The 22,943-nt window shown below is 65.0% G+C and overlaps 1 protein-coding gene across 2 annotated transcripts; it reads left to right on the forward strand.

Annotated features, from left to right (window-relative positions):
- The first annotated feature begins 1,431 nt into the window (after positions 1-1,431).
- On the forward strand, positions 1,432-21,521 carry CBFA2T3 (CBFA2/RUNX1 partner transcriptional co-repressor 3). Of its 2 annotated transcripts, XM_076348925.1 has the most exons (12): positions 1,432-1,525; positions 13,672-13,818; positions 15,250-15,327; positions 16,367-16,608; positions 17,032-17,121; positions 18,746-18,927; positions 19,051-19,307; positions 19,435-19,520; positions 19,783-19,978; positions 20,130-20,198; positions 20,434-20,624; positions 21,222-21,521. In XM_076348925.1, the coding sequence occupies exons 2-12, from the start codon at positions 13,698-13,700 to the stop codon at positions 21,519-21,521; spliced, it is 1,812 nt and encodes a 603-aa protein (XP_076205040.1). In that variant the 5' UTR covers positions 1,432-1,525; positions 13,672-13,697. The 2 variants fall into 2 exon arrangements, with proteins under 2 accessions (XP_076205040.1, XP_076205042.1); XM_076348927.1 differs by lacking the exon at positions 15,250-15,327.
- The last annotated feature ends 1,422 nt before the right edge of the window (positions 21,522-22,943 follow it).

Here is a 22,943-nt window from a genome sequence, read left to right on the forward strand (position 1 = left end):
AACTCGCAAAGGGAAGGCAGCTGCCAAGCAGAGTAATTACGCAAAGAGGCAGGGCTTTGGCTCGCAGGGAAATTAGCAGGGCTTGCGTTACCCGGCACACAAGCAAGCAAAAACATCGTAGTAGGACTTGGGGGGGGGAGGAGGGAGATTTTTAATGCCCCCCCCCAGCTGGCACGGGGCACGCAGGAAGGGCATGCCGAGGACCCGGCGTGGGCAGGCAGCGCCGCAAACGCGTGCACCGCTGCCGTGCACCACTGTAGAGGAAGTGCCCCGCTGGCATTCCTGTGGTGCCGGCGCCACGCAGCCGCCCTAGGGAGCCCCGCCGAGGCCAAGCAGGGTGGGGGGGGCACCCCGAGGCCAGGCCGGGATGGGCATGCGGACCGTTGAGGGCTGTGCCCGTGGGCCTTGTGGCTGCACGTGTGGCTGCTCCTATTGCAACCCCGGCCCTCGGGCCTCCGGAGAGAGAAGCAGGGCAACCACAACTCCAGCACCCCTCAGCCCCCCAAGCCCCTTGCAAACACCCCCGCCCTGCTCCAGCCCTTGCAAGTCCCAGCTCCAGTCCCTTGGCTGTTCCCACGGCCCCAGACAAGCCCTGGCCCTATCCCCTTGCAGTCCCCCGACCCCACGCAAACAACTCCCAGCCCCTCGCAGCCCTTCAAAAACATGCGCAGCCCCCCGCCCCGTGCACCATCCCCCGGCTTTGCAACCCTCAAGTCTTCAGCACCCCCAACCCCTTGCGAACCCCGAACCTTTTGCAAACCCCAGCCCCCTGCAGCCCCCTCCAAGCCCCGTCTACCCCTCGCACGGCCCCCCGGTCCCCGTGCACCCGGTCCCCGTGCAGTCCCCAGCCCCTCTGCACCCCCCGGAGCCCCGCGCAGCCCCCTGGTGCCGTGCAGCCCCATGTCCCCGCGCAGCCCCCCCCCCCCCGGTGCCGCGCAGCCTCGTCCCCCCTCCCCCGGCCGCGCACCCCGGGGGCCCCGCTCCGGTGGCGGCGGCGGCGGGGCGCCCCCTGCCGGGCGCGGTGGAGGCGCCGTCTAAGGCAGCGGCGCGGGCGGGCGGCGCTCACTCCGGGGCGGGCGGGCGGCGCGGCGGCAGCGGCGGCGGCGGCGGCAGCGGGCGCTGCGGGCGGCCCGGGCCGGCACGGAGCGCGGCCGCGGGGGCCCCATGGCCGCGACGCGGCGCCGGAGGATGCGGCGCCGGGCAGCGCGTAGGGGGTGAACCGGCCCCGCGGATTTACCGGCTTCTCCGCCCCCGCCCTCCCCCGCTTCTCCGGTGCCCCCCCACCGGGGGGGGGGGAAGCGCCCCGACCCCCGGGCTGGCGGCCCCCGGCGGCCCCGGGCGCGGCGAGCGGCGGCGGGCAGGTGCCGGGGGCAGCCGCCGCCGCGGGGCCGCGCTCCGCCCGCGCCGGCCTTAACCGGGCCGGGGCCGCCGCCGCCGGGGGCCGCTGCCGGCTCTGCCCTCTCCTGCCGGCCCCGCCGGCCCCTGCCTTGGGACTTACCTCACGCCTCCGCCACACCTCAGGACGGTAAGTGCCGTCCGCGCCCGGGGACGGGGACGGGGACGGGGAGGCTCCCGGTGCCCGGGGAGGCTCCCGGGGAAGAGGGGCTGGGGATGCTACCTGTGCCCGGGGGATGCTCCCGGTGCTCAGGGGGGTCGGAGGCTCCCGATGCTCGGGGGATGCTGCCGATGCGCAGCGGTCGGGGATGCTCCCGGTGTCGGGGAAGCTGCCGGTGCGCGGGGGACGGGGATGCTGCCGGTGCCCGTGCCAGCGCGGTCCCCGCCGCCGCGGTCTCTTCGGCCCCGTGCTTGGGTCGCCCCCGGGACGCGCCGCGGCGGCGGAGCGGGGCAGGGCGAGCGGGGGCACAGCCGGGGCGAGCGGGCACCGGAGCCGCCGTCCGTGGGGCGGGCAGCGCTCGGAGCGGTTCCTCCAGCGGAGGCAGGGCGGGAGCGGTCTGCCGCGACCGTGGGCCCCGCTCCCACGCGCCGCGCTCACGCGGGGGCGGCGGGACGCGGACCCCTCTCCCCTGCCGCGGCGGGGCCGGGGCTTTTACCTGCGCTCCCCTCCCCGCACCCGGCAGCTGCTTTCCGAGGGCCGGGGCAGCGTGGGGCGGCCCAGCATCTCCGGGAACCCACGCGAGTTTGTGCTCCCCCCACCGCAGCAAACCCTCCCCGGTCGTGGCTCCCGATTTCTGCCCGGCGGGAGAAGTCGTTTTAATCCCCACATCCCTCCTCCTCGGAGCGCCAACCCGCCGGCTCCACGTCCCGCTCCGGCCGCCGCCGATTTAGAGATGGAGCCGCGTTTCGTGGCGAGGAGGAGCTGATCCACTCGGGAGAGTTTGTGGGAGGAAACCCAGGGCTGGTTTGGGAAGTTCCAGCCGCAGCAGCGTAATTCTGTGTTTACACGCGAGGACACGGGTCCGTGCCGGTGACGCGCGCCGTGTCCTCGCGTGTGCCCGGGGACGGTTGTGTTGGATGCAGATTTGGGAAGGAAGGCTGGCTCGGGGAGCCTCCAGCTCTCTGCCTCAGCGCTGCCCTGCTTCTCATCCTCGCAGCCATTAATCAGCGTCCGGCTCCTGCTTTCCCTTCAGAATTGCATTAAGCGGCGTTTGCTGGCGTGCCCGGCCGCCCGCTCCGGCCTGGCTTTGCTGAGGGGATGCTGTCGGCGTAGCGATGGAGCGAGGCTGGCACCGCGCTCCTCCGTGGCTCCTCCGTGACGCTGGGCCGGGGCACGGCCAGCTCTCCCCGTCACTCCCCCGCGCAGCCCTCGCCGCTGGATGGTGCCTCTGGATACTGCAGAGCGTTTCCCTGGTTAAACGCACCTTTTGTTGGATTCTTTTTGCCCCCTATTAGCCAAGAAAAACTTTGCAACTTTCCTTCGCTTTCAGAGAGGAGCTGCTGCCGCTGCTGGGTTTCATTTTGTTTTTTTAATTTGAGGTCACGTGCACGTTGACAGTGTCTTTGAATCCAAGCGATGGTCTCGTCTCTAGCTTAGAAAGAGCTTTTGAGCTCTTCCCTCTGTTGTTTTCCCTCTGTTCAGGAACAAAGAGATTTTTCTGCCTTTAATTAAAAGGAATATTAATTCTCCGCTCCTTTGTCGAGCGACTTGAAGACACTCTGCAAACGTCCGTCTGCTCAGCACCACGGTGGGGTGAGCTCTGCTATGGTACGGGGCACGGAGATATGGGGGAACCATCCCAAAACCCCACGGCAAACGCGGAGCAGCCGGGGAGGATGCTGACAGCCCCGGCGCCCATGGGGCCGAGCTGCCACCCGGGGCGGGTGCTTGGGTCTCCGGAGGCGGATAAGGCAGGTCCCCGCGCGGCGCGTTTCCACGCAGGGAGAAGTTTTGAGCGTTGCTTTTGCTGTGGTTGGGAAGGCGAGCGGAGATGAACTTGGCTGTGCAAAGGGGTTTTTCCCTGCCTGCTGCCTCCCGGCAGGCCCGGCCAGGGTCCGCGCTGGCAGGTAAGGTTTTACCCAGGGACGGCCAGATGTCAGGCGTGTTTTGTTTGAAAAACGTGTGACTGCAGATGTTGGCTTGTAGGGAGGAAAAGCCAAGATGCGTAGGGGGCTGTTCTACCGTGGCACCGGGTGCCGGTGCGGGGTGGGTGCGGGGTTCGGGTAGGGTAGCAGCGAGGCCTCGTGTGGGTGCGGGATTTGCCTCTTACATCGGGAACTTCCAGGGTGCAGGATGGAAAAATACTCTGGTGCTTGGCCCCGCTTCGGGTTGGGAAGGTCGAGCGGCCCCCCAGCCTCTGCCTGTCGCTGCAGCATGCTCAGCACTGCTGGGCTCAGGGGCAGCCCCATGGGCATGGCCGAGGTGGGCTGCCTGCAGCCAGCGTGCCGGGGAGGGGGCTCCGGCAGGTCCCGTGCAGGGCTGGGGGCTGGCGTGTCTCTGCCGACATCCCCCGCATCCCTTCCCCGGATTCCTGCTTCTGAGCCATGGTCGTTTGCAGGCGTGGAAAACCCCGGGCAGGATTCGGGCGGCATGGCTGCGCAGCGTTCGGCTTTGCCGTGGAAATTGGGTCTCGGCTCCGCTCGCTGCCGGCAGCCGGCTTAAACCCCTGCCGCGGTCTAGAGGCGGTGTGGCTCCCTGCCCGTGGCCGTGAGGCGTCCCTTGCCCCGCGGCCGCCCGGGGAAGGGCTGCGGGGTGCTGTAGGGTGCCGTGGGACCCCCGGGGAGGAGAGGCACCCTGTAAATGTCTGTTATTACATCTCTTAATGGGGGTCAGTTGATTGCTGGCGAGCTGGCCAGGGAGCACAGGGCTGCTGGTGAGGCATGCGTGAGCGCTGGCAGTGGGGTAGGGAGCCGAGCCCCCGCTGGAGGGGGACACACCAGCCCCCACCACCGGCACCAACACTGCTTCTGCCCCTGGCCAGACCAGCACAGTGTGCATAAGATTTTAGGCAGATCAGGGCCTGATCCTGCAAACGGGGCTGCCTGGGCCCTGGGAGGGAGCTGGGGCAGCCCATGGGTTGCACCGCTGAGCTCGGTGCAAAGCTGGGCTGAACCGCTGCTGCTGGGGTCGAGGGGATGCGGGTCGGGTGCTGCAGCCCTGGCCTGTGCTTTCCAAGCTGGACCACGGGCGGGAGCTGGATTTAGCTGCCCCACCAGGCTGGGGACAAGGGGGGTCCCCAAGCTGGGACCAGTCTTTGCGAGCTTCATGATGGCCAGCACGGGGCGAGACCAGGCTGGTGGCACAGAGGAGAACCCCCCCTGCCCGGGCAGTGCTGGTGTTAGTGCCATTGCCCGGTTTGGGGTTTATTTTTAGATTTCCTGAAGCTTGTTTTCTGCCGTCCCTCCCAGCGCGCTCAGGCTCCCCAGGGACAACCCCACCTTGACAAGCAGCTTTCCTTCGGAAGATGCTGACCAATGTTTCCAGAAAGCATCCAAGGGATTTCCTGTTTATTTTGCAAAATTCTCATTAGTATTTTTTCCTGTGTTGTTTGATTCAATCCCACATGGGTAAAATCGCCTTGAAATGGAGCCTGCGGTTAAAAAATAGACAAAGAGTCAGTAACACAGCAGCCCAGAGGCTGTGGGGATGCACGGCTGGATTCGGCACCCCCTCGGAGCCGTTACCATCCTGGTATCTGCAGGGCAGGATCCAGCCCGGGGTCCCTGGGGACCCGGAAGGGCCTCGGTGTTCCCACGCTGCAGGGACCTCGCACGGAGCTCCCCGCCGGCACTGGCGTGTGGAGGGGGATGTTTTCCTTTCCCCAGCCGCTCTCTGCCTCCAAAATGCCCCGAGTCCCCTGGCTGCTCTTGTCCCCGCTCCAGCCATCAAGGCCACCGCTGGGCACGAGCGTCCCTGTGCCCGTGGCTGGGTGGCTGCAAAAATTTCAAATTGGGGTGTTTTAGCCTGAACCTCTCCCTGCCCTCGAAGAGTGCCCAGCTCTGCAGAGCTGGTTTTGGGGTGCCCCTTTGGCAACGCGTTGGTGGATCGGTTGCCCTTCTGGCACGGATGCACGGTGATGGCACCCACAGCCCTTGCACTGGGGAGATGGTTTGCAGCCGAGACATGGGTGTTTCCCGGATGGGGGGCAGCTCCGGCTGGCGCTGCTGGTGGGGTCGGCTCCAGCCCCGTGCCGCCCACATGCCTCCCGGTGTGCCGGGCTGGCCACGGCACTCTGTTTAGTCACGGTGTTTAGCCAGTATATTTAATTTCCAGGAGCGTAAGGCAGCTGGGGAGCAATGAGGGCGTGTGTGTACCCACCTCCTCCCACCGCCCGGGAGCTGCTGGCGGGACGGGTCAGACGGTGGCACCGGGTCAGACGGTGGCACCGGGGCGCAACACTGCAGGCAGCATTTGCAGCAGATGCTGTGCCCGGGCTGGGGGGCTCAGCGGGGGTCACTGGCCGTCCTGCCGCTCCTCCAGCACCACTGGGTCAAGGGGACCCCCCCAGCCTGACCCTCTGCATGGGGGGGATCCCCGCTGCCCGGCCTCTCTCCACGCCGGCCGGCCACGTCGCCGCCAGCCGCTGTTGACTCACAGGCTCCGACGTCGAGTCCCGGGGCTGAGCCCGAGATGCTTTTACAGGCAAGGCTGAAATGCACAAAATGTTCGACTTGTAAAATATGTAGCGTGAGAAAATAGCCTTTTCTGCTCTCCTCCTTGCTGCCGCCGCTCCCCTGCCCCATCTGCTCGCTTGGAAAGCTTCCCGCAGCCGGGGGGGTGAGGGGCTGATGGCGCCCGGGGTCCCTCAGCAATCGCTGCCGGCCCGGCTCGAGGATGGCATCCACCCCGTGCCGCTGTGCCCGCACGGAGGTGTTGCCCCTCAGCAGCACGAGGGCTCCTGGGGGCAGCGCGGGCGCCTCGAGGATGTGCTTGGTCCATGAGGATGCTGCTCACGCGAAGCCTCCTCCATCCTCCCGCCCTTCCCGCACGCTTCGGCGTCCCAAGGTTTCTCTCCCCTGGGACACGTTTTGAGAGCAAATGTGGGGCCGGCGCTGGGAAAGCCAGCCGGGCTGTGCCGTGGCCGCCGGCGGCACGGGGGATGACGCAGGCGGCGTTGGCGCGTCCCGCGGGGCCTGGGGTTTCCGAAACAGGGCGGCGCGGCGCCTCTCAGGAGGGTGCCGGGAAACACCCCCGCGAGGCACCCCGGCACCACCCGGCCGGGCCGGGAGGGAGCCACCACGCCAGAGCTGGCCACGAGCCACAGTTTTCACCAGCCACCTTAATCCATCATTATCTGGGCACATTTCGGATCCTTGCCAAGAGCAAGGTGGGAAGGGGGGGTTGTAAGCATGCTTTCCCTATTCCCCTGCCATCCTTTTTGCTGCCTGTGTGTAATTAACAGAGTAATTAAAAACAGGATGAGTTAATTGGTATTCATTTATGTGGCAGATGTTTTTAATTGAGATACGAAACAATTTACCTGTTTACATAAACAATAGCAAATGAAGGCTTGTAAAACAGAGAGGGTGCTTTTTTTTTTTTTTTTTTTTGGCTTTTTTTTGTTGTTGTTTTGAGGAAAATCAAACCCATCTCCCTCCTCCCTGGCCATGCTGGCGCGGGGGGAGCGGGAGCCGGCTGGCACTGCCTGTGCGGAGCCGAGGCAGCGGGTTTGGGTCCCTGGCCAGCGGGGAAATTGGGTTTGTTTGGCTCGGGGTGCGTGGGTGAGCGTGGCCCTGGGTGCCAATGTCCCACGCGGAGCTGTGCCGTCACTGCATGGGGGAGGTGGAAGGGGACCAGGCGTCGGGGTCCTCGCCGGCAGCCGCTGCCCTGGAGCCGAGCGAGGAGCGTTGCCCGTGGCGCATCCCCCAGCAGCGCCGGACATCCCCGGGACGCTGGCACTGCTGGTGCAGGCAGCATGACCGGGGGCTGTTCACGTGACGGGGCTGCGGGGAAAGCAAAGCAAATCGGGATGTATCTGAGCATGGTGAAACCCACTTTACTCCTGGCATTGGGTGGGTGGGCAGCGTCCCAGCCCAGGCCAGCGGCGTGGGACCCGTCCCAGGACGCCCATGGGCAAGGCGAGGATGGCAGGGACAAAGGCTGGCTCACTGACCAGTGCAAAGGGCTGCGGCGGCGGTGCAAGGATGGCAGGTCCCGCTCAGCTGAGCAGCCGAACTGAACGGCAGGGGCAATGCCCAAATTTGTGGGCTGGTTGGCGTGGCACGGTCACCCATGCTGGGCCAGGCTGCCACCATCCTCCCGGCTGGAGGAGCGGGACAGAGCAAGACTTGCACCGCTCGGGGCATGAACATCCTTGCGAGCATCCCTGCCTGCAGGCAGGAGTGCAGGCAGGGCCCAGGTGCCTGGCAGGGCTGGGGCCCCGCTGCCAGCGCTCCCCTGGCACCGCTGGGCACGTCTGTGTCCCGTCGTCCTCACGGCGGCCATTAACTGCAGCGAGAGCTCCTCGTGCCAGCGTGCCTGCAAGCGCCTCCCCGGGCCTGGAGCCGGCTGAAGCCGGGTTCATTTACATGTTGTGCAGAGGGTTTAATTAATTGGATTTCCTTTTAAAAGGCTTCATTTGTGCTGACGGGTGCTGGGGTTTGGATCACACCCCCCTAGCCTGGCTCCCCAAAATGCGCACACGGGACACGTTGGCAATGGGATAACTGCTGGGGGTGGGCAGCACCCCTGCAGCATCCCGCAGCCGCTGTCCTGCTCTCTCCCCCTCCGCGTGCAACTGGGGATGAGCCACCTCCAAGCTGCCTGCTGTCACCTACCCCCATTGTCACCGCGTCCCCAGGGAGGGGATCAGGATGGGTGTAGGGGAGGAGGGAGACGACGGTGCCCTGCAGCTCCCACCACCTCTGCCGGGCTCGTGCATGTGGCCGGCGCTGCTGCCTGGCCGCCGGCGCTGCTGCCTGGCCGCCGGTGCTGTGCGCTTCCCTAACGTGCTCCAGCTGGGATGGCTCGGTCCCTCGCCATCTTATCGGGGAGTTGTTCTTGGCCCCCGTGGCAGTGGCAGCTGAGGAGCAGGAATGCTTGCCTTTGTTTCGGAGGCAGCCTGGCTTCGGGAGACGTCGCCTCCAGCATCTGGATTTCATTTGTGGCCATTTGGAGAGCATGAAGGATGCTGGTCTTTTAATTCCCTTTTAACCCCTTCCTCACCTGGGAAGCTTCGCGCAGCCTGGGAGGGGAGGGCTGTGGGAAGCTGGAGCTTTCCAACAGCCGCAGCCAGGGCAGCTCCCTGCCCTCTCCATCCCTGTCCCTGGGGAGGTGGAGAGGAGAGCAGCCAGCCTGGGTGCTCCGCATTCATCAGGCTCACCCCAGGGCTGGCACATCCCTATTTCCATCTCCAGCTGCTCCCTGGCCCTGCCCAAGGCTGCAGAGAGCGGGGACCGCTCGCTGCCCGGGGAGGACGGGTACCCTGGGCTGGGGCACAGCCTGCAGCAGCGGGACGGGCTCCCTGGGACCGTGGGAAACAGCAGACCCTGGGCTGGACCGGCTGCCAGGTCCCATCCCTCGCACCGGCCTGCTTGCTGCTGGGTGCTGGGGCTGCTCACCGGTGTGCACGGCTGCACAGTGCACTGTGCATTGGTGCCTGCCAGCATGGGCAGCTGCAGGATGCCATGCGTTGGTGCCTGTCGGCATGCACGGCTGCGTAATGCCATGCGTTGGTGCCTGCCAGCATGCCTGGCTGCACGATGCCGTGTGTTGGTGCCCACCAACGCGCACGGCTGCATGGTGCTGTGCATTGGTGTCCACTGGCGTGCACAGCTGCACAACACCCTGTGTTGGTGCCCACCGGCGTGCACAGCCGCACGGTGCCATGCGTTGGTACTTTCCAACATCCAGCGCTGCCGGCTGGGGAGCACGCGGCCGAGCAGACCCCCTGCCCCAGCTCCTGTGGGAGGCAGGGAATCGGCTAACAGGCCCCTCGGGGCTCTTCCCCAGCTTCCACCCGGGAAAAGCGATGTGCAAGCTGGGGCAAGCGATTTGGGGGTTGCTGGTGCCCAGTGGGGTCACAAACTCCGACCCCTGCAGTGCTGCCGGGGCAGCACGGGACTGGGTGCCACAGGCAAGCCGGGCTTTATCAGCCGGTAGCGGCTGCGCTGGTGTGTCACCCCAGCGGGGACCGTGCCGGGGGTTAAACCCTCCGGTGTGACAAATGGGGGGCTCGGGGTCACACGGGGGTGTGCGGGGTCCGGCATCCGCTGGCCCCGGGAGGCAGGGTGGGGGACGCCCGCTCCCGCCAGCCAAGGAGAAAATACTAATCCTTTTATTTTTATATTATTACTTATTCATCTGGGCTGCACAGGCCTAATGGAAACCAGATGGAGGAAAACAGACACAGCCCTGAGCGGCTGGGACAAATTACCCCAAAGAAAGAAAAAAAAAAAAGAAAAAAAAAGAAAAAAAAAAAATTCCAATGGCGTTTTGAGTCGTGTTGGGGAGTTATTTTTTGGAGGTGCTGCCGGGAGGCTGCACTGTGCCTCCCAAAACCCCCTTCGCCCGCCACGGAGCTCGTCCCATCCTGCAAAGGGCCTGGGCTGGTGCCGTGGCTGCGGCCGGATCCTGCGGGCATCCCGGGCTCTGTTTGTTTTGGGCATTTCTGGGCTCGGGCGCTGAGAAATCCCATCAGCTTTGGGGCCGTCCCTCGTCCCCGTGCCCGCGCAGCGGTGTTCGGGTTGCAAACACCTCGGGAAAAATTTATGACTTCGAGAAAAAGAAGGAAAAGACAAGAAAAAGCACAGCCAGGCCCCATTTCCCCGGGTGTTTGCTCAGCTTTCTGGAAACTTTCCTCCCGATGGGAAGTTGTGGAAAAGCCGTGTCGGTGCCAGAACGAGTGTATCCGTGTTTTCCCCTCAGTGTGGGCATACGTATAGAGTCAGGACAGCAGATGGGGATGGGAACAGGGATGCTGGCAGGGAGAGAGTCATAGAATCGTTTAAGTTGGAAAAGACCCTTAAGGTCATCAGGTCCAACCGTTAACCCAGCACTGCCAAGTCCACCACTAAACCACGTCCCTGAGCACCACGTCTGCACGTCTTTTAAACACCTCCAGGGATGGTGACTCCACCGCTTCCCTGGGCAGCCTGTTCCAGCGCTCGACAACCCTTTCGGTGAAGAAATTTTTCCTCACGTCCAACGTAAACCTCCCCTGGTGCAGCTTGAGGTCGTTTCTCCTTGTCCTATCGCTTGTTACTTGGGAGAAGAGACCGACCCCCACCTCGCTACAACCTCCTGTCAGGTGGTTGTAGAGAGTGATGAGGTCTCCCCTCAGCCTCCTCTTCTCCAGGCTGAACAACCCCAGTTCCCTCAGCCGCTCCTCATAGGACTTGTGCTCCAGACCCCTCACCAGCCTCGTTGCCCTTCTCTGGACACGCTCCAGCACCTCAATGTCCTTCTTGTAGTGACGGGCCCAAAACTGAACACAGTATTCGAGGTGCGGCCTCACCAGGGCCGAGTACAGGGGCACGATCACTGCCCTGCTCCTGCTGGCCACACTATTTCTGATACAGGCCAGGATGCCATTGGCCTTCTTGGCCGCCTGGGCACACTGCCGGCTCATGTTCAGCCGGCTGTCGACCAACACCCCCAGGTCCTTCTCTGCTGGGCAGCTTTCCAGCCACTCTTCCCCAAGCCTGTAGCGCTGCAGGGGGTTGTTGTGGCCGAAGTGCAGGACCCGGCACTTGGCCTTGTTGAACCTCATACAGTTGGCCTGGGCCCATCGATCCAGCCTGTCCAGGTCCCTCTGCAGAGCCTTCCTACCCTCGAGCAGATCAACACTCCCGCCCAGCTTGGTGTCGTCTGCAAACTGACTGAGGGTGCACTCGATCCCCTCATCCAGATCATCGATAAAGATATTGAACAAGACCAGCCCCAAAACGGAGCCCTGGGGAACACCGCTCGTGACCGGCCACCAACTGGATTGAACTCCATTCACCACAACCCTCTGGGCCCAGCCGTCCAGCCAGTTTTTGACCCAGCGAAGAGTACACCCATCCAAGCCATGAGCAGACCATTTCTCCAGGAGAATGCTGTGGGAAGCGGTGGGAACAGGGATGCAGGCAGGGATGGGGATGCAGGCAGGGACCGTGCCAGGGATGCAGGCTGGGGCGAACATCTTGCAGCCTGCAGCCTCCTCCCTCCCTGCAAGCAATGGCAGAGCCAAACCCGCCGACACAGCCCCTCCGCGCTGGGAGCTGCACAGGCAGCTGGTGCAGGTGCACTTACCCAGGCAAGCTGCCACGCTGTCCCCAGGCTGCCGCGGCTTGTCCCCACGCCCAGCGGCTGTTGCGTGGAGAGCCGGGGCCTCGGGCTGAGCACGTGGGCGGTTGCAGCGTTGCAGACGTGAAGAGTGCGTTGCAATGCCTCACTGCGCCGTGCTCGGTGTGCAATGCCAGCCAGCGCCCCGCGGTGCGAACCCCAGGCTCAGAGGGGGCAAGAAGGGTGAGGGGATGGCATCGGTGCCCACGCAGAGCCCTGCATCACGGGGAGGTGCTGGCCCTGCCTGCTGTGGGCAGGAGCTGGCAGGCAGAGGCAATGCAGGTCATGCTTTGCTGAGCTGGTCGGAGGGCAATTCCCCGGGGGATGCCCAGGAGGGATTGTGTGGGCACCCAGTGGATCAAGGCACTGCAGCTGCACAGATGCAGCCACCCAGTCTGGGTCACGCTCTGTGCACGCTCGCGGCTCGTCCTCTGCTGTCGGGGCTGGATCCTGCTCCGCTGGTTGACGGGAAGGCTGGAGAAGCCTTGCCCAGAGATGGGCATGTCCATGAAAAGGAAAATAAAAGGTGTTTTTCAAAACACACCGTTTATTTTGGCAGGCCCTGTAAAGAAACCGTAGTTTTACGCGGAGGGATGCTGCTTGGTCTTGGGGTTTCTCCTGAGGCTGGAGTGGAAGAAGGGGACAAGGAAAGAGAAACGGGAGCATGCACATCCAGGCGTTTGCAGATCATGGTGCACCCCGGGAGGCTCAAACCCCAGGCGTGGGGATGTTCCCATGGTGCCGGAGCCATCCGGGAGGATGCTGTGGGACCACGGTGTTGACCGCCCGGGAGTTTGGCCCTTGCCGCTGGCTCTCCCATCTCCCGGTCCTCCGTGCACGGCGGCGGCTGTGGCACAAGCCCCGATAGCATCTTGCTCGGGATGAGGCCCCGGTTTTATTTAGCCCGGACAATGTGCTCTTGCAGGGTTCAATTAATCTCACAACAGTTGCAGTGGATTAAGCATGCATATTAGATTAGTGTTTATCAGCCGTGCCTTATGGGGACCGTGTCGGGGCGCAGTGGGGACCCCGGGGCCGGGGGGCAGCCGTGGCGGCCGCTTCCTTCTTTGGCTGAGGCCTCTGGCAGCGTGGGCTCGGGCACCCTGATGGACCACTGCAGCTGCCCACACTTGTGGCCACCCATCACGGCAGCCGCGGGGCCGAAACCTTGCACCGGGGCCACGCCGCCGCCGCCATCCGGAGGGGATGGTGCTGGCAGCTTCTCCCGGGGATGCCGCTGCCGGGTGTTATTTGGGGTTGCAAGTGCAGGGCGGTGGGAGGGAGGCAGCGATGCCTCGGGGGAGCCCAGCATGGCGATGGCAGGGAGCCCCACGCTCCACGGTTTGCAGGATCCGGCGCGTCGCAGGACTCCCCGGGGCCATGGGAGGACAGCCACCGGTGGGTGCGGGGGTCCTGCCATCACTGCTGCCACCGAGCACCGGCCGTAACGAAACCACGATTTACTGCCTGTGCGTAACCCCTGCCTGGGATTACAGCAGCCCTGCGCATAGCTGCCGGGGACGGTGAGGGGTTAGCGGGCAGCCGGGGATTCCCAAGACGTGGGCAGGTAACTGCTGGCAGGAGGGTGCCGGGACGTGACAGCGATGGCTTTGCAGGGACACACGCGCTGTTCTTGTGCTGGGCTGGGCTGTGCCCCGTGCGTGGGGCGGAGCTGGCACTGCGGGGGCAGAGCGGTGCCCTGCCCTGTCCCCACCGCCCTGCATCCACACCGGGCCCAGGGCATCGTCCCCACCGTTGTGCAGATGCACAGGAGGTCGGTCACCATCCCCACCGTCTTGCAGGCACACAGGACGCCAGGCACCATCCCCGCTGCCCGAGCTCTGCCGGGGCGAGGGTTGCTGCCATCCTGCACCGGGGAGCAGAGATGCCCAGGCCAACCCAAAGTCTCTGAGGGTCCCCTCTGCCCCCGACCTGACCCTTATTCGGAGGGGAAGCGCGGCGCTGCCCGGCACAACCCCGCTCATCACCCCCCTGCCCTCTCCCCGCAGATAACGTGGAGACGCGGGCCGCCACCATGCCCGACTCGCCGACCGACGTGAAGACGCAGTCCAGGTCCACGCCGCCCAGCATGCCTCCGCCGCCGCCGGCCATCACGCAGGGAGCCACGCGCCACCCCTCCTTCACGCCAAACACCAGTGAGTACCAGGCTGCCGGCGGGGACGGGGACGGCACGCCAGGCAGGGATGCTGCCCAGCTCCCTTCGCCTCCGGGTCACACATTGCACCCGGGACCGGCCACATCCTCAGCCCCCGGCATGGTGCTGGCCGCACTGTGGGGTGGTATTACCCATCCTTGCACTGGAGAAGGGTTCTGGGCGGCGCGCCCCGAGCCCTGCCTCATACATGTGCCTGTGGGGAGCACCACGGCACTGCCCATTGCCAGCAGTGCCCTGCGAGGTGCTCGGGGACGGGGACGTCCTGGTCTTCTGCTGCATGGTCACAGAACGGTGGCACAGAGCAGCGCGTGGCCCTGGACACTCTCGCCTGCAGATGGAGGATGCTGCGGGCTGGGGGAGTCCCTGTAGGTCAGAGCTGGCCCCGTTGGGGGTCCCGGGCACATGGGGACCTGCCTGCCCGTCTGTGTGTGGTGCCCGGCGGTGGCAGGGGAGTGTCACGGCCAGTCATGGTGGCAGGGGTGTCCTTGCCCTGCCCAGGCCACGGCATGGTGGCATCAGGGGGACTTGGTGGGGACTCAAGGTCTCTGTAGCATCGTTGAACTGGGGGAGCCCCAACGCACAGGTTGCACTGGTGGCACACGGGCTCGTTGCATGCCTGCAGGGCTTGCACCGGGGATCGGTCCCTGTGCCGGTGTCACCGTCCCGGCACGTGGCTGGACAAGGCACATGTGGGGCAGGATCCGGGCGGGCAGGGGCCGAGGCTGGTCCCCCCAGCAGGACCGGCAGTGGCCGTAGCGAGGGTTGCTCCAGCTCCTCCGAGATGTATCCCAGGCACGTGTGCACGCAGGGCTTTTGCTCATAGCTGCTTCTTGCTTGGAAACCCCAGCGGGGAAGAAAACACCCCTAAAACAACCCCCCAAGCCGCAGGCCCCTGACAGCCGCTGCGCCCTGCCATGGCCCTGCTGCCCTCCCAACCAGATGCTCTCTAATTAGAAATCGGCTTGCGCTCGGCTGCACTCTGAGAGGTTTTGCTTTTTAATCCGAGCCCTGCGGCGGATGCGGCATCCTGGGTTCGGCTCGGTGCAGGATGCGGGGCCGGGGGTGCAGGCAGCCTCTCTGCCGTGGCTTGGCCCAGGGCGCGACGGTGTTTCGGTTGTTCTTGGTCTCGGGGAAATGTTGCAAACCAACCCCTTGCGCTGGGGCTGTGCAGGGGTGGCCCCGAAATGCGGGGACCGTGTTAGGCAGCCGAGCATCCCCTGAGCCCTCCCTCCGGCTGCGTCGGGATGCAGGGACCTGGCTCCATCCCTGGCACGCCTGGGTCGGGGCGGCTTTGCCTGCGGCACGCGTGCCCCTGCCGTGCCCGCCGTCGAGGAGCATTGCCTGCAGGGACCCCCAGCAGAGAGCTGCCCCCTCTGCTCTCTCATCATAGCGTGTTTTATTTTGCTTGCAGATCGTGACGCTGGCCCTCCGACGTTTCTGCCTCGCGGCCGTTTTCATGGTTGCTTGAAATGGTCGATGGTCTGTCTTTGTAAGTAAAATGAAGCATCCGCTCTCATGAGAGACCCGAGCCGCAGCCGCAGCCCCCCCGGGAGGCGCAGGGTCCCGCAGGGGGCACGGTGCTGCCGTGGGGGGCTTGGGCAGGGTGCGCTCCCCCGCGCCAGCCCCTCGCCCTGCCCCGGTGGGTCACAGGGATGCGAACCCCAGCCCCGGCCCGGCCGAAGGGACATGTGCAGCGTCTAACTTAGTAACGCACCTGTCGCGGGAATAAAAGCAGTTGTGGCCACCGGGTTATTTTCGGCACCTCTTTAGCGGGCGGCTGATACTGCCCGGCTGTAGAGCGAGCTGGAGCCCGCCAAAGCAGGCAGGGCAGGCAGGGAGGCGCAGGCACCACAAGGTTAGTGCGATCCCAGGAGCTGGGTGCCCGGCACGCCGCGGAGAGAGGCGCGGTGCATGCCCGGGTGCCGCGGAGCGGCGCGCGGTCGGGAGCTGGGGTGACGTGTGCCGTCACCCGTGCTGGCTGCGGAAAGGTCCCTGCACTTGCGCGGTCTGCGCAGAGGGCTGGCGCGGGAGCGAGGGACCCGCCACACTGCCAGTTGGCACCCTCAGACGTCCCCTCCTGGGTCCCCTGGCGCGGGGTGCTCCGGGCAGCTCCCGTTCTCCCCGTCTGGGCAGCGGGGCCAGAGGCACTGGCATGCTGCAAGCCAGGCTAGGCCCCGTGGACAACGGCTCGTGGCTTCTCCCTGGGGGGTGCTGAGCAGCTCCCAGAGGGGCAGGATGGAGCCCCTTCTCTTGGCTGCCTTGAACGTCGAGGAGCAGGATCAGGCCCTCGCTGTGCTGGGGCACGCACTGCATCCCATCCCTCCCTGCAGCCCGCATCTGCGCCCCACGGTGCCGGGGACCGGCCCAGGATGCAGCCCCAGGGATGCAGCAGCATCCCGAAGCCTCCCGGGGAGTGCCAGCCCCACGGTACCCGGCAGGATGCTCCGGTCCCCCCATCCCAGCCCTGTCCCTGTGGTGCCAGGGTACGGCCGCCCGCTCTGACCTCCCGTCCCCCTCTCTCCTCGCAGTGATGAACGGGAGCAGCCACTCGCCGACCGCCATCAATGGGGCCCCGTCCACCCCCAACGGGTTCAGCAACGGGCCGGCCACCTCCTCCACCGCCTCCCTCTCCACCCACCAGCTCCCGCCGGCCTGCGGCGCCCGCCAGCTCTCCAAGCTCAAGCGCTTCCTCACCACGCTGCAGCAGTTCGGCAACGACATCTCCCCCGAGATCGGGGAGCGGGTGCGCACCCTCGTCCTGGGGCTCGTGGTACGTTTGCTGGGTGCAGGGTCAGCCCCGGGGCTGGTGGGGTGATCCCCCGTCCGGGGATCCTGTGTTTTCCTTTTGGGGTGGAGATGCTGCTAAATGGGAAAAAAAGAGGGTCCTGTTGGTGCTGGATTGACCTAAATCCTGGAAAAATTGGGGCTGTTTTTCCAGCATCTCCCGGGATCTGCACAGCACCCTGGGTGGGCACGGTGCAGGGTTGGGTCCCCCGCTGCTGGCATTGCCAGCAAAGCCTTGAGCATGGTTTTCCCTTGAGCATGGTTTTCCCTTGAGTATTGTTTTCCCTTGAGCGTGGCAGAGCTGGCAGAAGAGCAGAAATGGGGGAGAAACAGCAAAGCGTCCCCCCGGGGGGTGCAGGGGGGCCGGGGGGCCGTGGCCGGCGGCGCTGAGCCCGGGTTGTCCCCGCAGAACTCCACGCTCACCATCGAGGAGTTTCACGCCAAGCTCCAGGAGGCCACCAACTTCCCGCTGCGACCCTTCGTCATCCCCTTCCTCAAGGTGGGTGCCCCAGCCCGGGCGCCGCGGGGACGTCGGGGTTAGCATCGGCATCGCCGGCAAAGGGGGATTCGGGGGGTGGCTTTGGGGTCGGGGCTGGCAGCTGCCTGTGGGGCTGCCCGCGTCCCCCTGGGCACGTCTGTCCCCCCCCGCCCGCCCAGCCCCTTGCACGTGTGGAGTCACACGAGGCCGGGGCTGTTTGCAATAAAGTGAGGGGTTCGGCCCAGCTGGTAACCATTTGCAATTCATTAAAAATCCCCCTTTTTTTTATTTGCCTTTTAATTTCGCGCTGACTCTGCACTGTCACCCCGCTCCAGAGGGATTCGCTAACCGCTGGCACGCCTGGCAGCGCCGGCGCTGCCGGCAGATGTTCAAGCCCAGCGTCGCCTGCCCCTCGTTAGCAGAGGAATAATGAAAAAGTGCAAAAAAAGCCCCTTTTCCACCTCTGCATCCCCGGCCCCCTGGAGCGGAGGTCTGTGCTCACCGCAGGAATCTGCCTGCAAAGCTGCCGGAGCGGTTTGCTCCTGGCAGGGGAAGGCAGAGCCGAAACGTAGCCAGGCTGAGACGGGGGGACGGCAGAGCCCCCTCGCCCTCCTGCGCGGGTTTGCGGGGGAGCGCGGGGTCCACAGGAGCAGGGTGCATCCCCGTCCGCGTGGCTTGCAGGGTCCCGGCGGGCGCTGGTGGCCCCACGGCTCGGGGCAGGCTGGGAGCCATCCCCGCTGTCTTGCTGCCAAGCGCGCGGCGGCCCCGCCGGCCGCCCTGGCACCCCGCTCCCAGCTGTTCCCACCACGGGCTCCAGATGTTTCTCATTACCCTAACTGCAACCAGCCGGGCTCGGCGTGCTTCCCAGACTCAGGGGCTTGCTTGTTTTTGTGGGGTTGGTGTCACCCCCCCAGCCAGGGAAGGGGAGGGTCCAGCCCCGCTCGCCGCAGCGCGCATCTCCGGCTCGGGCGCTAACGTGTCCGACAGATGGGGGTTTGGCTGCAGATCAGCTGCCTAAGGAGAAAACCAGAGCTGGCAGCCAGAGCGCCCGGGCAGAAAGGGGTCTCTGCTGCTTAATTCCTGCTGCTCTGCGTGCTCCTAGGGGCTGTAGTGCCGGGGGGGGGACACAACACACGGTGGGTGGGGAGCTCACAGCCGGCCCTCGGGCCCCATGGGTGCCAGATAGGCTGGGGTCTCCCCTGGGCTGGGGGTTCAGGTCCCCAGGGCAAGCACCGCGGTGACAGGGTGGCAGAGGCGGCCGACCTGGCCGGGGGATGATGCTCTGCAACCCCCACCAGGATGCAGGAGGGTTCGGTTGAAGCTGTGCACGTGCCAGCGTGTGGCCGGACCCTGTGGGGTGCCATGTGTGTGTCCCCCGGCAGCCCAGCTGGCCCAGGCACGCTGCAGTGAGTGGGGTCCCAAGGATGTCCCCCCTGGGGAAGGTGAGCAGGACCCCAAAGGGAAGGCTGCTGCCTGCCCGGCACCTCCTGCCCACGGCGGGCTGGGGGCAAAGGCATGCTGCACCCGGGGCGGGGAGGGGGGGGCTGCGCTCGGGCGGCCGGGCTCTGCAGGGCGCTGTGAGCAGCTGGGTGCCGAGCTGGGGGGGTCTGCGGCGCCATGGACTGGACTCTCGCCCCCCTCACAGGCCAACCTGCCGCTGCTGCAGCGGGAGCTGCTGCACTGCGCCCGCATGGCCAAGCAGACCCCGGCCCAGTACCTGGCCCAGCACGAGCAGCTGCTGTTGGATGCCAACGCCTCCTCTCCCATCGACTCCTCCGAGCTGCTCCTGGAGGTGGGCGAGAGCGGCAAGAGGAGGACGCCAGACAGGTGCGAGCTTCGGGGGGGGGGAGGGAGGCCACGTGGGGTATTTTTTAAGGGACACATCCCCGCCCACCCCGGGGCGGCGGGCACCGGTGCCCGACGGGGACCGACCTCCTCTCCTCCACCCAGGACCAAAGAGAACGGTTTGGACCGAGACCCTCTGCACCCCGAGCACCTCAGCAAGCGGCCGTGCACCATGAGCCCGGCGCAGCGCTACAGCCCCAGCAACGGGCTGAGCCACCCGCCCAACGGGCTGGGGCACCCCCCCGCCGCCCCCCCCCTGCCCCAGCACTACCGCCTGGAGGACATGGCCATGGCGCACCACTACCGTGATGCCTACCGCCACCCCGACCCCCGGGACCTCCGCGAGCGCCAGCGGCCCGCCGGTGAGTGGTGGCATCCCCATGCGCCGGGGCTGGGGGGGGCGGGCAGGGGGCTGGGAACCCCCCCACCCCCACCCAAGGGAGCGGGGTGCTGCAGGGGGCTGACCCCCGCCCCGCGCTTGCCTTGCAGCGGTGCACGGGACGCGGCAGGAAGAGGTGATCGACCACCGGCTCACCGACCGGGAGTGGGCGGAGGAGTGGAAACACCTCAACAACGTACGTAGTGCCCCCCCGGCGGTCCCACGGGGCTGGCGTGCGTGCTTTGCCCCCCCCCTCCCCACCTCCGCTTTGCCTTCCATCCCCACTGTGTCCCCCCCAGGGCTTTTCTCCCGAGCATCCTCTGCTCCCCACAGCCGGAGCGGCGCACCGGCCCCGGCACAGCCCGGCATGGCCCGAATTCCCCCCCCAGCGCCGGGCACTGCAGTCCCCCAGCTGCTTGCGGCAGAGCCCCCCCCACCCTGACGTTGCCCCCCTGCAGCTGCTGAACTGCATCATGGACATGGTGGAGAAGACGCGCCGGTCGCTGACGGTGCTGCGGCGGTGCCAGGAGGCCGACCGTGAGGAGCTCAACCACTGGATCCGGCGCTACAGTGATGCCGAGGACATGAAGAAAGGCAGCCCCCCCTCCGCCCGCCCCCACAACAGCTCCTCTGCCTCCGAGGCACCCCAGTTAGGTATTGACCCCCGGGGCCGCGGGGTGTGTTCGGAGGGGCTGTGCCCCTCTCCGGGGTGCCCATGCCGTTCCCCCGGGGGTCCGGCATCACCGGCGGGTGGGTTCGAAGGGAACGGCATCTCCTAACAGCGTTGCCCCCCTCTCCTTTGCAGACACTCACCGGGAGTTCGCGCCGCGGCCCCTCTCCGGGTACATGCCGGAGGAGATCTGGAGGAAGGCTGGTGAGTGCGGGGCGGGCACCGGCACCCATCGGTGTGCCAAGCTCGCAGGATCTCTGCCCCATCCCCTCCCCGCACTGCGTCAGGGTGCCGGCAGGGCCGGAGGGGGTCAGGGTGGGTTTGCGGCGCGGGGTGGATGCTCGCAGCCCTCCCGTGGTGCTGCTGCAGAGGGGGATGCACAGAGCCGGGGCTGGGGTGCCGGCACACCCCGTGCCATGCTTGGCCGCCTTCCTTCCAGAAGAAGCTGTGAACGAGGTGAAGCGTCAGGCCATGTCCGAGCTGCAGAAGGCCGTGTCGGACGCCGAGCGGAAAGCCCACGAGCTGATCACGACAGAGCGAGCCAAGATGGAGCGAGCCCTGGCCGAGGCCAAGCGCCAGGCTTCGGAGGACGCCCTGACCGTCATCAATCAGCAGGAGGACTCGAGCGAGGTGGGGGCCGGCAGGGGCGAGCCAGGGGGGACGGGTTCGGTGGCAGCGTGGGAGTTTGGGACTTGCTCCTTCTGCAGTCAAGTTTACAGCGTCTGTGCATGCAAGCGTGGATACCGGGGGGGCTGTGGCAACACCACGGGATGGGAAGAAGAGAGGATTTCTTGCACCGAGCTGGGATGGGATGCATGGTCCAGGATGCGGGTGCACGGTCTGGGATGATGCGCGTGGTCCGGGATGTGGGTGCATGGTCCAGGATGCGGGTGCATGGTCCAGGATGCGGGTGCATGGTCTGGGATGAGGGTGCATGGTCCGGGATGCGGGTGCATGGTCCGGGATGTGGGTGCATGGTCTGGGATGAGGGTGCATGGTCTGGGATGAGGGTGCATGGTCTGGGATGATGTGCATGGTCTGGGATGTGGGTGCATGGTCCGGGATGATGTGCAAGGTCCAGGATAGGGATGCGTGGTCCAGGATGGGGGAGCACAGTCTGGGATGGGAATGCATGGTCCAGGAGAGGGTTGCATGCTTCAGGATGGGGTGCGCGGTCCAGGACGGGGGGGGTGCGCGAGCCTGAGGTTCGGCTTTGCATCCCCGCAGAGCTGCTGGAACTGCGGGCGCAAAGCAAGCGAGACCTGCAGCGGCTGCAACACCGCCCGCTACTGCGGCTCCTTCTGCCAGCACAAGGATTGGGAGAAGCACCACCACGTCTGCGGGCAGACTCTGCAAGGGCTGCCGGCCCCCACCGCCCCCGCCGCCGGCGTGGGGCTGCCGCCGGGCCCGAACCAGCCCGACGGGGTGGCCACCATCGCCAGCAGCCCCAGCGAGACGGGCTCGGCGGCCGCCTCCCGTGCCGGCACGCCGGCCACCCCGGCCCCGCTGGAGAGCGCGTCCCGCTGAACCGCCCTCGGACTGCTGCTGCCGCCGCCGCCGCCGCTGCTGCCGCCGCTGCTACCACCGCTCTCCAAAAGACACGGACTGCACTCGATGCAATTTCCTCAGCTACCTGACTCGTGTGACCTCCGAAACGACCTCTCTAGCTCTCACAAATAATCCTCACGGATCCTCAAACTGGGCTTTAAGTGGAGTTAAGGCAAATACCGATCTTCTCTGTTCTCTCTTTGGTCTTTGTTTTGGCTTTTTTTGGTTGGTTTTCTATCAGTTGGGGGGTTGTGGTTCGGGGGATTTTTGTTGTTTTTTGGGGGTTTTTTGTTGTTTTTTTTTTTTCTTTTTTCTTTCTGGATGAGGGATTTGGCTGCAGCCTCGCCACGCGGTGACGTGGGGAGAGGCCGGCCCGGCCCTGGCCCACATCGGCGCTGCCGAGGGGCTCGCTTGGAGGAGGCAGGAAACTTCTTTTCTTCGTCTCCCTCTTGCTTTTTTTTCTTTTTTTTTTTTTTTTGTAAAAAAAAATAAAGAAAATAAAAAAGAAAACGTCGGACTCTTTGGCTTTAAGTAAGAAATTGTAAAAAAGGGAAAAAAAAAGAAAAAAAAAAGAAAAATCCAAAAACCAGACGACGCCAAGTCAAGCCGCGTGACGGACGCTCACCTGTAACTACCTTGCTAGCTAGCCAAGAACAGACCAGACTCACCTCTGCTCCAAAGGAAATCCAAAACCAAGGAAGATCCAAACGTCTCTCCACTGCCAAAGTTCGTTTCGTTCTGTTGTCGCTTCCTTCCCTTCCCCGCAAGGATGGACGGACGCGCCCCCGGGGCTTTAAAGAGTTTCTATTAAAATAAAGCAAAAAAAAAAAAAGTTTTTTTTTTTTTTTTAAAAAAGCAAGCCCCCGAGGCGGGGGAAGGGGGAGATGGTGGCTGAGAACCGCCCAGGTGGGCGCAGCCGGAGCCGGCACATCTCTACCTCTGCCCGCCGCCGCCCTGGAAAAAAGAGAATAAAAAAAGAGATTAAGAGACAGATTTTGGTTTTCTCCCTTCCCGAAGCCGTCGGGGGTCGCCTGCGGCCGGACCCCCCCCAGCCCCTCGCTGCCGGGCTGCTCCCACACCCCGCGTCGGATTTATTTTGCAAGGATTTTTAAGAGGAAAAAGGAAAGGGAAAGAAAGTGAGCGCCACCTCCTTCCTGGCCGAGGAGGCAGCCGAGGACGATGTTGATTATTTTGTATTTCTCGCATCATTGTACAAAGCGCAGAGGACGGGAGTGCAATACGGAAAGTCCCCCGGCTCCGAGAGGAGGGAAGCCCCGCGCGGGGCAGGAGTGCTGTACGCTAATGTGAATGTAAATAGTGTTTTGCAGAGGTCCAAAAAATAATAATAATAATAATGATAGTGATAATAATAAGAGACATTTGCCAAATAAAAGATGATGA

Source organism: Aptenodytes patagonicus, chromosome 11, assembly GCF_965638725.1.
Source record: "Aptenodytes patagonicus chromosome 11, bAptPat1.pri.cur, whole genome shotgun sequence".
NCBI lineage: Eukaryota > Metazoa > Chordata > Aves > Sphenisciformes > Spheniscidae > Aptenodytes > Aptenodytes patagonicus.